The sequence below is a fragment of the Ambystoma mexicanum genome, chromosome 5p, assembly GCF_040938575.1.
Source record: "Ambystoma mexicanum isolate Mex_15411 chromosome 5p, UKY_AmexF1_1, whole genome shotgun sequence".
Classification (NCBI taxonomy): domain Eukaryota; kingdom Metazoa; phylum Chordata; class Amphibia; order Caudata; family Ambystomatidae; genus Ambystoma; species Ambystoma mexicanum.
The window spans coordinates 457,967,273-457,980,061 of record NC_090930.1 but is presented as its reverse complement, the minus strand read 5'-3'; the positions used below and the strand labels follow the sequence as shown (position 1 = coordinate 457,980,061).

Below are 12,789 nucleotides of genomic sequence, written 5' to 3'. Positions count from 1 at the left end.
AGCCATCTGTCCTTGGCTTCCGATTCGGAGGTTCTCTCAGAGATCGCTGGTGTTCCATTCTGTTAATGATTTGAGTCTCTAGCCATTCCCAGGCCTCTTTGGGCGAGTATAACAGATGGGAGGTGCCTTCATGGTGTATTTTCAGTAGTGCCACGGAGAACAATGCGTTTTTTATTGCCAGGGAGTGTAGTTTCTTCTTCACTTTCTTCTGGACTTCCCTAGTGTAATCCAGATAGGAACGAACGCGGTAGCCATTGTAGGTGATGGGACCGGTAGCTCGGGGCGTCTGGAGAATTGCGTCCCTATCTTGAAAGTTCATAAGTTTGGTGATGATTGTTTGTGGTCGTGCACCAGGAACGGAGAGTCCAGTCAGGACCCTGTGGGCTCGCTCGATGGAGAACTTGAAAAGTTTCTTTGGGGTGAATACCTCAGCAAGGTAGTCCTCAAGAAAGAATTCGACACTGGGACCTTCCTCCTTTTCAGGAATTCTGAGGATCCGGATGTTGTTCCTTCTTGCCCTCCCTTCATTGTCTTCTCCTCTATTCTCAAGTTGTGAAACTTTCTTAGTTATAGCGGCCAGTTGCTTCTCCATATGCCTCATAGTGTCCTCTGAGTTTGAGATCTGCTGCTCCGTTTCACCCACTCTTGTTGATATGTTACGGAGGTCTTGCCGAAGGAACAACACTCCTGCAGACAGGCCCCCTATTTTCCCCTTGAGAGATGTCCGCGAATCCCCAATAGCCTTCATGATGTCAGTTAGAGAGATGTGGGGTTCATCTTCCACTTTTCCCCATTCTCAGGAGTTGTGATTGGAGGCCACTGGAGGGGTCCAACCATATACAGGTCATTCTTGCTCTGGAGAGTCTGCCTTTTAGCTTTATCTTTGCCCATTGTGCCTCTGGTCCAGCGGGGCAGAGTGCAGAGTGATGCAGTTGGTCAGCAGATCTTTGGCTGTGTAGACCCCTCTGAGCCAGTAGCGGCCCTAGGAAAGGCACAATTTATGCAGAGGACAGTCTACAGGGTAGCCGGTGCACTTAAATGGGTCGTTCTCCTGGGAGGTGAAAGGTCAGATATGGTACAGTCAGGGGGTGGCCACATCCTTCGGCATTGAGTATGTTTCTCCTGTCTGGAGGGGCATCTGCTGTGGTGGCTCTTTATTCCCTGTGGTGTGCAAAGGGAGTGCAAGACCAGTGCTTCCTACGGCTTGTCCCATGTTCATATCCCTCCGATGCGTAACAGGACCACTATCTTGCCCAGCCACACCAGTGACTACTACTGGGGTAGTTGTATTCTTCCTTCCACCTGCCACTTGTTGCCTTGCCCGCACGCATGAGGAGGGGCCTGTTTTCTTTTTATGCCGACCTGTGCATCGTTATTTGAAGTGTGTTGTCTGGGATTGGGTCCCTCTGTCTGCTCTGTGGTCCTCTGCCCCCCTTCTGAGTACCTAGACACTGGGTCAGTGCAGGAGTTAGTTCCTCTTCTCCTTCTCACCCCTCTGGTGTTCCCCAACAGCGGACACACTCCCCAGTCAAGTTAAGTCACCAGCCGGCCAGAGCATCGGTGCCACCTACTGGGTATCAGCCAGTTGTGCATTTGTGCCCTAAGTGCCTCCTGCTCCTGTCCTGCATGCAGTTGGGGGGTAGGGTCTTACATTCGATTGATTGAGGTGGTTTTCAGAAGTTCCAGTGTGCTCTTTTCGGGGTGTTAGGCTTTCCTCTTTGGTAGTATGTCCCTTCCCCGCTTATTCCCTTGCACCCCCAGTGGTCTGCCTCCTTACCGGTCTTTCCCCTGTGGTCGGCCTGGCTTCATAGGTTTGTGTGGCCCGGGCTGCGTAAATCAGCATAGGCTGGCAGGATTCCAATCCCACGGGATGCCTCTCTTCTGTTCACCCATCACCGCAGGGCGGTGGCGGGGCTGTTTGTAATAAACACCCCGCTGGTGTCTGTTTCTGTACCTCCACTGAGGTCTCCCTCCTCACGCGGGCCGGGACCACACAGGGTCAGCATCTCACCTGGGCTGCGGTGGTGGAGGTTGGGGGGTTTCAGGTGCACCACCTACTCACGTTGCTGAGCGGGCTGTTGCATAGCTCTTCTCCGGCGCCCTGAGGCGGCCAAGATGGCGTCCGGCCGCCTCGAAAGGGCCGCTCTGCGGTTTAATAAGTTCCTGGCTCCGTTTTCCTCCAGGAGTGGGGCCTCAGCAACAAGGTGATTTGGCTGTTTGCTGGTCGATTTTGGGTCTGTATTGTCACTGGGGCTCAGGATATTTCTCCAGGATGTTGGTGGCCGATGGGAGCGAGATTGCTCACGTCCGCATGAGCACCTTGCGCATGCGCAGTATTTACATTTTTAAACATAGTTAACTGTTTTCATATTCTTCTCCATTCACAGTACAAAATTCAGATATAACAGAAGCTCATACTATACCAAGGTTGTTTGTGAAGTTTAAGGTCAATTTTATCACAAATACAGTGTTTTGAAACCCATTGCGGGAAAGGCTCAATTACTGCTTAGAAGAACATCTTGACGCCTAGTCATAGCAAGGCTCATTCATCACAGGGAAAATAACTGCAATTGTGTTGTGCTTATGAATGTTTCCTGTTCATCTTTGAATCACAGATTTGAAATTTCACATGAACATTGTGCATTGCACGCTTTGTTTTCATATTTTGAAAGAAGTTAAAGGTAAATCAGCATCAGGTTTCTTATTATGTGTTCTGGTTCCTTGTGTTGGTATTCAGACTGAGGTAAAAACAAATGGTGAATCCATTTTACCACAGGCTGTAAATTCATATTGCTGTGTGATAAAATACAAAGCAAAGGGGCTCTGTATGAATAACAGTATTTTGTTTACATGGTAAATGTATTCTGAGATACCGCCAAAAGGGCATAGCGTGGTATTGTAAATAATATACTACAGAGACATGAAATTATACTTTAGAGTGTAGTACGTTCAGTCTTGGCTTGCCGTTAGTGACCCTGGTATAAAAACGATTATCAAGCAGTACTCCATATTAATGGCTCATCACCATACTAAAAAAATACCACCAGAAATACCACCAAAATACCACCAAAATGTATCACCAAGATATCTCTAACAAGACGCAAACATACTTACAAGAATATGTACATGCAGGATTGAGGAAATGTGGACAATGTAATCCCCCAACCAGGTGGGCTTTGTGAAGGGAACAAATGGCACCACTAACATATGACAGATTCTTAATGTTATGCATCACAAAAGAAAGAACACAGACAACTGTGTGTTGGTGAGCTGATCTGGTGGGAAAGTGTTTTACTGTTGACTGGAAATACGTATTTTGGACTCTGGAATATTACAGCTTGAGTGAGAGGTTTTGTGATTGAATGGTAAAGATGTACAAAGGAGTGTACATGGGGATGCACACTATGACTACTTATCTGAGCTGAGAAGGTGTACAAAAAAGGATGCACTTTGCCCCCCATTCTGTTTGCTATGAATAATGAACCACTGGCACAGACAATCAGAGAGGACAGGCCAAATGATAAGATAAACGTTGGGGATGGAATTAGCAAACTGCAATATGTGGATGGTATATTGCTAACGATTTTAAGAATGGATGAAAGTTTATATGTGTTAGTGAATGTGGTAGGCGGGTTTGGCTCCTTTAAAAATAAACTGATACATCATATGATAACAAATGAACAGCAACATCCCAGACTTCCACTTAATTGGAAGACACAGAAGGTCGAGCTCCTTGGTATCTTGCTACCTCATGAAGAAATGCATCTTCTCTCTCATAATCTAGATAAACTGATGGAGGAACTCCAGCTGGACATTAACAGATGACTGAAGTTAAACCTAAGTGTTTGGGCTAAAGGTAACACAGTGAAGATGAATATAATCCCACAGTTACTCTATTCAATCAGCTCACTAAGCATACCATTTAAGTCATCGGCATACCGAGGCAGCGGGTTGACCCTTTCTTTAATGCCCTGCTGCCCATGTTAAGGGCAGAGAGGATAGCTCATGGGCAACAATGTGTTTGTCTTGGAAGCAAGACAACGCATAGCAACACACGCTTGAATCCCGGTCTTGCACTTAGAAACTGGTCTCTGGTATGAAGTGCGCTATAGAGGAACAATTATAATTATAAAGGGCCTGGGCGAAGTGAGGGTCACTTTAAAAGGCCAGTTGTGCCGTTGCTGACAGGGTTGGTCCACTGCTAAGGGGCATATTGCCATTTTCACTCATTTAGTTTCTTACACGTGTGTGAATGATTTCTTTTTTTTTTTAAAGAAACTTACCTTTGCCTTTGGCCCCAGCACTGCGCAGTGTTATCCCCGTAGTCTGTTTTCAATGATTCCTGCCTATGTCATTCCTACTCAGGCCTACTCATCTTTCGAATGCCTTGTCTGTAGACTCTCTCTCTCTCCTCGCCATTCCCTTAATGTGTCTACCATCTATTGGGCACCTGGTCAGATCCCCTCCTTCCTCTCTGAGTGGGCAGATCTCTCCTCTTCCCTCCTGGTCTCGACCACTCAACTCCTCTTTCTTGGAGACTTTAACATCCACCAGATTGCTTCCTGTCCTTCCTCTGGACTCTTTTGCGACCTCTGCGACTCCCTCTCACTCTATCCTCCCCTCTGGCCCGACTCACTATGCAGGGCACACTTTGGATGTTCTGATCTCTACAGACCTTCCCCTCTCTATCCCCATCACCACTTCTATCTCTTGGAGTGATCATTTTCTCCTTTCCTCCCAGCTCACCCTCTCCACACCTCATGTCAAGCCAACTCCTGCACTGCCACCTACCTTCTCGGTTATCCCCCCCATGAAGCGTGTGTCAGCTGAGGCTTTGGCCGCCACTTTCTCACCCCTTCCTCCCCTTTGGCTGACTCACACCTTGACACAGCCCTCTCCATGCTCCACTCTGCTATATCTGATACTCTTGATGTTCTTGCCCCTGTCATGAGAATCAGCTTGAAGCCCAAAGCCAAGTGCAACTCCTGGTACGACCACGCCACCATTAAACACAAGTGCAGGGTGGCTGAGAGAAACTGGCGTGCTTCCGGTACATCCTCTGACAAACTGGCCTGCCGCCTGCTCCAAATGCAATACCGGCTCTCTGTCCGCACCAAGAAGAGAGTCCACATCCAAGTCTGTGTCTCTGTGGCATCTAACAATTTGGCCAAACTCTTTAAAATCTGCAAGGAACTGGCCAATCCTGCTGCAGTCTATAACTCTTCTGTTCCCTCCAAGGCCCTCTGCATGGCCCTGGCTTCTCATTTCATCTCTAAAACTCAGGACATCCTGTCCTCTCTCTCTTCCTCTTATCCTGCCCCCTCAACTCCCTACTCTTCCTCTGGCCCTTCTTCGGTCACCTCTCCTCCCTCATTCTCTTCCTTTCCCCTGTTCTCCCCAGATGAGGTTTATAGACAAGTCCAATCTATGAAAGTCTCGTCAAAACAGGTTCACCCTTGTTCATCCAAAACCATCAAGGCCCATATTGACACCTTGGCCCCTGCTCTGGCTGACTTCTGCAACCACTGCTTCGCCACTGGTGTCTTCCCTTCCCCCCTGAAGCACTCCCTTATGCACCCTCTTCTTAAGAAACCCTATGCTGACCCATCCTGCCCAGCTAACTATCACCCAATCTACATCACTCCTTTCCTGGGCAAACTCCTGGAAAAGCTGGCCATCTCCCAGCTTAATCTTCACACTGAATCTGTTGGCTGTCTCCACGACCATCCGTCTGGCTTCAGAGCCGCCAGAAGCATGGAAACTGCTCTCCTGAACATCCATGAAGACCTGCTCTCCAACCTTGATTCCAACACCCCATGTGTCCTCATCTTACTTGATCCCTCTTCTGCCTTTGACAGAGTCAACCATGCCACCCTGCTCAACCGTCTCTGTGATAACCTGGGCATCACCGATCAGGCCCTGGCTTGGCTGACCACTTTCCTCTCCGATCAACACTCCCAGGTCCAACTTGGGACTTTCCTTTCCTCTATCTCACTCTCTACCTGTGGTGTTCCCCAGGGGTCTAACCTCTCTCCCTGGCTGTTCAACCAATACCTGGCACTTCTTGCCCACTGCATTGCCACAATGTGCCCCAACTTTCAGTGGTATGCAGATTACACTCAACTCATTTTCAGGCTCCCCTCTGCCACTTCTTCTCCATCTCTCATGTCTGGCTGTCTGCTATCCAGGAGTGATGTGCCGCTAATGATCTCTGACTTAATGCCAGTAAGACTGAGATTCTCCTCATCGGCACACCTGTACCCTCCTTTCCTGTCGCTCTCTGGCTGGCCTCTCGTGGCCCTCTTCCTGCTCCCACCTGTGAGGCTAAAAACCTTGGGTCATCTTTGACTCCACACTTTCCTTTTCTCCTCACATCTCTGACGTGTCTAAGCAATCACACTACTAGCTGCACCTCCTCAGAGGTATTCTTCCTTTACTCTCTTTCCCCCAGAGGCTCACTGTCTCCAGAGCTCTGGTTCTCTCTAGGCTGGACTACTGTATAAGCCTCTTTTTAAATATGCCTGCTTCTACTCTTCTCCCTCTGCAACTCATCCAGAACAGGACTGCAAGTCCTGTCCTTGGCCTCAAGCCAAAGGATTGTATCTCTCGAGGACTAAAATCTCTGCATTGGCTCCCAATGGCTGCGAGGATTAAGTGCAAGACCCTGTGCATTGTCCACAAGGCCTACTGGGGCCTGGGGCTTCAATACCTTCAACTCTCTCTTCCTAAATATCTTCCTTCTCGAGCTCTTTGCTCATCCGCCTCCAACTCCCTCAGGGTCAGTCGCTTCTCCAAGCAACAAGTTGATGGTAGATCTCTGTCTTCGGCCCAGGCCTCCCTTCAGAACAGCCTCCCTGTCCCCCTTGAGGAGACCCATCTTCGGTTCCTTGTTGCTTCTGCTTTCTTTCCTCCTCTCCCCTGCTGAACTCCTGGCTGTAATTGAAACTGCACTGGCCACCTGGCCACCCTCGGATCTTGAGCCCAGGTCCCCTACCCTGACAGTTGCACACCGCACTGCCTCCCTGGCAACCCCCGCACTTGTTGACTGTTTCTGTATCCCTACAGCCCACTATCTGCACTTGACACCTGATGTCTGCAGTCACCCTTGCACTTGCCACCAGCTGGACGCAACGTTTACTTATAGCTTCTATTTATTCTATTTATTCCACTGTTGATCTCATGTACTGCACTGACCCCTCCCCCCAGAATTTTTCTCCTTTCCCCTCCCTCTGCACATGCATGATCTCAATGTCACCTGGCCTAGTAAGATCGTTGCCTCTGTCTTCCCTCTGTTCCCCTTCCCTTGCCTCGTCGCACCTTGAAACACTTGTGTATAGGTGCGTTATAAATGCCATATCATATTGTATCATTTTGATCACTGTGATGTCATCAACAATGAAAACAGACTTCTGGGACAGCACTGCATGGCCTGGCGCAGCACAAGAAAGGTATGTTTCTTTTTTTATATGAAATAAAGACATCATTAGCACATTTGTAGGGAACTACAAAGGTACTAAGAGGTGAGGGGGAACAGGGAAGGGAAGGGGTCACTGGCTACCCAGGCAGATCAGAACACCTGCTTGTACCATACAATACATGCTGCATTCCGAGCATCGTGATTGGCCTGCACCACATTCCAGGGTGTTAATATTGAAAGGAGACAGATAAAATGTGTCAGGTGGGGCATAAGAAAGATCTCTTATCCCTGGACAAGGTGAAAGTAGGCTTCAGTGGTGAAGGATTCAGTTTTCCACAATTGAAAGAATACCATCAGGTATGCACAATCTAACACCTTGTTCTTTGACTTAAGGAGGAATTGGTAAATTAACCTACTGGGTGAAGGTGGAAATACATTTAGTGAAGGACAACTCCCTGCTGAAGGCCATGCATGGCACTAGGGGCACTTTGAGAGAAGCCCTGACAGATCTGATGGTCTGTACAAGGATATCGTATCACCATGTGCATGTGAAGCTTCGCTGACAACCTAAACTGAGGCTTTGCTCGCCGATCCTCTCCATCGTCCTATAGGTAGAAGAGCCGCCGGCACAGTGGGCTGATTGGAATAAGAAGGGAATAAGCATGATACTACACGTCATAGAATGGGCAGATGAGAACCTTCAGAGGCCTGCAAATGAAGCAGGACCTGCTGGCTGATGAAAAGCAGAGGTATTTGCAAATGTAAAGGGTGGTCAGTCATAATTTCGAAAAAAAGATCGAAAGACAATAATGTCGAAACAATAATATCGAAAAAATATCGATTTTTTTTTAAATTATATATTTATTTTGGGGTACGGGAATAAAAAAAATGGGTAAAACAAAAAAAAAATTAAAACCCATTTTGAATAAAAACCATAATTAAAAAAAATGCGACTTTTTTTTTTTTACATATTTTTTTTCTCGATATTTTGACTTTCGAAATTTTAGTTTTCGAAATTATCACTATAAACTAATGTAAAGAGTCCTGCATACTGATATTCTCCATATATCTTCAAATCATCTACCACTAGTGCAATTGTTGAAGGGGAGGTTTTCACAACCATAGACTAACGTTTCAGCATCCTCATTCTACAAGACCATCTCAGAGGTTTAAACCCCCTGTTGAACAAGACTAAACTGGGCTGGGAAAGCGAACTGGATGAACATCTAACAGAAAAAACACTGGATGAACATTTTAAGGACAATAAAAGAAGCAGGTCTCAGACTGGAAATGATCTACATCCAGAAGGACTTTGTGGTACGGGTATACTGGACTCTGGTGGACTCAGCCCACGACCTTGGGCTGCCAGTGAACAGCCTTTCCTGGCACTGTAATGGCCAACACAGAGACATGTGCCAAATGCTTCCGGTTTATGGAACGATTAAAGTGTGGTGGGAACAACTGAGTGAATACATGTCTGAGGCTCTGGGAAAGCGTGAAACCGTTCCAAACTGATGGTTTTGTTCAATGAAATGTTTGCAGTAGATTCCCTGACTTTAACTGAAAGGACCTGGAAAACTAGAGGGAATATGTCCAGCAAGGAAAAAATCCTTTTATGACAATGCAAAACCTATAATCTGATATCTTTGAAATGAGTGTGCTCTCCGTCTTGGACATGGTAGCTCATATACTGAGATGGAGAGAAAACTGGCTTGTTTTAATTGGAGTGAATTCAAGCAGAATCTACGAGATTTGAACGATTAGAGATAAGTAAGAATGGACTGAATTAGAACAGGAGAAAGTGGAGAAACGCTTGCATAGACACCTTATTAGGTCTTAAAATGGCGGCTCACCCACTTCTCTTTACCCCTCCTTCTTCCAATAAGAACCTCTTTGTCAAACTCACATTACAGATGAATTACATTTGGTACATATTTCTGCACTTGAATGAAACCTCGCTGAATGTGTTTTGTATTTCTGAATTAATTGTTATTATTTAAATTAACAATAAAATAAAATAATTGAAAGGAAAAACAGCTGGTACGAGTAAATGGAAGCATAAAGTCAGTGCTTGACAAATGGCCATCTAGTACCTAGACAGAAGTCAAAACTGTTGTTTTGGACAATGGTGCGAGGAAAATATATTTCTTATAAATCCTGGACACACACTTTTTTAAGATATATTTACTATACCCGGAGCACCTTCATAGATGCATTTAAGTCATTCACTCTCGGAAGATTGCTTAGAAATAACCCTGACAGGCCCTACAGTTTAACAAAGTGTGATGATGCTGCAGGAAATAGCTATCACAAAGAAACCCAGGGAAGGTTTGTTTTGCGGAGCGGGGGAGAGAAGGTGGGTGGGAATTGTCATTGGCATTACTGTGGGCGTGTGCAGCGTGCAGTCGTACAGCAATGGCAGCAGCATGGGAAGGAGCAGTTTCTGTGGAAGACACCTGGGCGAGGTGCTCCAGGATGGATGGAGTGAGTGTTGGAGTTCCAGTTTGCACAGCGTGTTTAATTGATTGATTGTTTATTTATATAGCACCTATACACAATGTGTTTCAAAGCGCCTCAAGGGGGGAAGGAACATAGGAAAACACAGTTACATTTTTACACGCCCTTGAAACAATTCAGAATGTGAAAAATAACTATCATATTCAGCATTTCCGATAGTGCAAGTGCAAGGAACAATTAAAGGCAAAGAGGGAAAGGGAAAAGGAGACAAAAAACAAGCAGTAACATTACTATGCCTGGCAACAATTGATGTAGTGCATGAGTATACACGAGGAGGGGGGAGGGGGGGAGGTAGGGTGTGGAGTGAGAGGGAAGGAAAAGAACAAAACAACGGCTATCATAATAGGTCAAGACGAGTTAGAATAGTACTGGGGGGAGTTGGAGGAAAAAAACAAGGAGGGAAAAGGGGGAGACAGACAAGCTGCTATCAAAGGTCATTGGACAAATGATCAGGGTCAGTGCTAATAGTCATTCAAGTGAAAGCGGTGGATGTGACGGGAGAGCAGGGTGGCTGCGAATTCCGGGCTGCTACGATTACTATGCCTGCCGGCAATTGGACTAGTGCCAGAATTTAGCAGGGGGAGGGAAAGGGTGGGGAGGAGGGGATGAGGGGAAAAAGGGTAAGAAAAGAGGGAAATAGAGGGGGCTAAGGGGATGGGTGGGGGCACAAAGACAACCACAGGGGGGTCGGACAAGGGTGGCTGTGAAAGAAGGGCGGCTACGATTACTATGTCCGATGGCAATTGGGGTAGTGCCAGAATTTGGCAGGAGGAAGGATAGGGTGGTGAGGAGGGGATGAGGGAAAACGAGTAAGAAAGGAGGGAAATAGAGGGGGGCAAGTGGGAGGACAGGGGTGCAAAGACAATCATGGGAGGGATGAGGGTGGGGCAGGGGACACACACACCATAATGGGGGCAGAGAGGACACTCGCACCATAGTGGGGGAGCAGAGGGGACACTCACACCATAGCAGGGGGCAGAGAGGCACTCACACCATAGCGGGGGCAGAGGGGACACCCATAACATAGCGAGAGGGGACACTCACACCATAGCAGGAGGTAGAGGGGACACTCACACTGTAGCAGGGGCAGAGGGGGCACTAACACCATAGCGGGGGCAGAGGGGACACTCACAACACAGCAGGGGGCAGAGCGGACACTCACACCATAGCGGGGGACAGAGAGGATACTCACACCATAGCAGAGGCAGAGCGGACACTCACACCATAGCGGGGGACAGAGGGGACACTCACACCATAGCGGGGAGCAGAGGGGACACTCACACCATAGCAGGGGCAGAGGGGACGCTCACACCATAGCGTGGTAGACAGGGCCCCGAAGTACCCCTTTGATGGTTTGGCCGGCTCCTGCCTCCCGGGTTGCAGCCATTGGCTTAAGGGGCCAACGCAACCAATGGGAGAGGGAGGGAGGAGCTGGCTCAGCAAGAAGCACAACAAATTCACAAATTCACAAGCAGCCATGTTAGAAGGCCTACAGATATCAGGCCTGAATATGGTAAAAAAAAAAAACATGATATTCCCCAGTGGGAAGAGCGCGGAGCGCAACATGTTAACCAAATAAGGCATGTTTGCACGCACGGTCACAAAGTGCGAATGTAGTCAATTTAGAAGCCGCTTGACGCATCATGAGTGAAAAGTCCCACAATGTCTGGTTCCTTACCCCACAACAAAGCTTAACAGCAGCGAAGTCGGCATAGATGGAGGGTGCTGGGAGGCAAAGGGAATGGGCTCCGTAGGGATCATCAGATGGAAAGGAATGCTCGAATGCAGTGTTTCACTGGCAGATTATGCCTGCGCTCAGAGATATTGAATTAGACCAGCCACTCTTCTGGGGTCCTAATGAAGACAGCTGGAGCTACTATAAGAATGAGTGCAGGAAGGCATTGCTTTTCTTGTAAATAATGCTGGAACTATTGCACATGATGCTGGAACTACATTAGACCCCTTTCACGATAATGTTTTGGCTGCAGAAGTCCATGTTGTAGGACAGCTTTGGACGCAACGTCACATAGTTATGTTTTTGAGTGCAGTGTGAACCAATTCATTCTGCACTTGCAAATGCTGCCATGCAATAAGAAAACCCTCAGGAACCGGGGTACATTGAAACGTACCAAAATTACAGACAGAATTTTAAACAAACATATGGAGCAATGACGAGCGTGAGCATCTTAAGAACAACCCTGACATTATTGAGACATACTTTTGGGGTGGCCTCAGCAATGCATTTCATTGGTTGGTCCCTTCTGAAATGTCAAAGACATACTATAAAACATTGGTACGGAATGCTGCACAAGCTGGAGTCCAAATGGTAAAGCGGTAATCACTAAAGCATTGCCAGTTATCAACATTTGGTGTTCTTCATGCTCTGAACTGTACAAAGGTTGAGCCCTTTCTGGCAGCTGTAATTAAAAATCAGGCATTGGTTTGCGTTCCTAATGTATGCATTGCATTGCAAATTCAATACTGTTTAATTCATATGCTATTGATTTTTGGTATGAATGGAACATAAATTGCAAAACATGAAGAATCCTACCTTGTACGATTGGAACAACCCTCCATACCAGAACTGGTCCTAGGCTGGCAAACTGTCCCAGGGAGGATTCCATGAAAAAGAGAGGGATTCCCGAAAGCACCAGCATTATGACGTATGGAATTAGAAATGCACCTGAGAAGAGAAGTTCGTTTTAGAATATCTCGTGCGTCTGTATAGGTACACATTGCAAAATGCATTTCACCCATAATTTCTGTACACAGTATTTTGACCCTTATTTTCGTTTACAGATTTGCAAATACATGTGTCACTCTGTGTGGTGCTGATATAGCGTTTGGCAGGTCAT

At 47.0% G+C, this 12,789-nt stretch overlaps 1 protein-coding gene across 2 annotated transcripts in view; it reads right to left on the bottom strand.

The window, feature by feature from the left end:
* LOC138481015 (sodium- and chloride-dependent neutral and basic amino acid transporter B(0+)-like) overlaps positions 1-12,789 on the bottom strand; it is a 995,695-nt gene that overhangs the window by 742,025 nt on the left and 240,881 nt on the right. For both annotated transcript variants that reach the window (XM_069612862.1, XM_069612863.1), the window contains one exon: positions 12,486-12,617. In XM_069612862.1, coding sequence (XP_069468963.1) covers positions 12,486-12,617 — 132 coding nt within the window. The remainder of the gene's footprint in view (positions 1-12,485; positions 12,618-12,789) is intronic.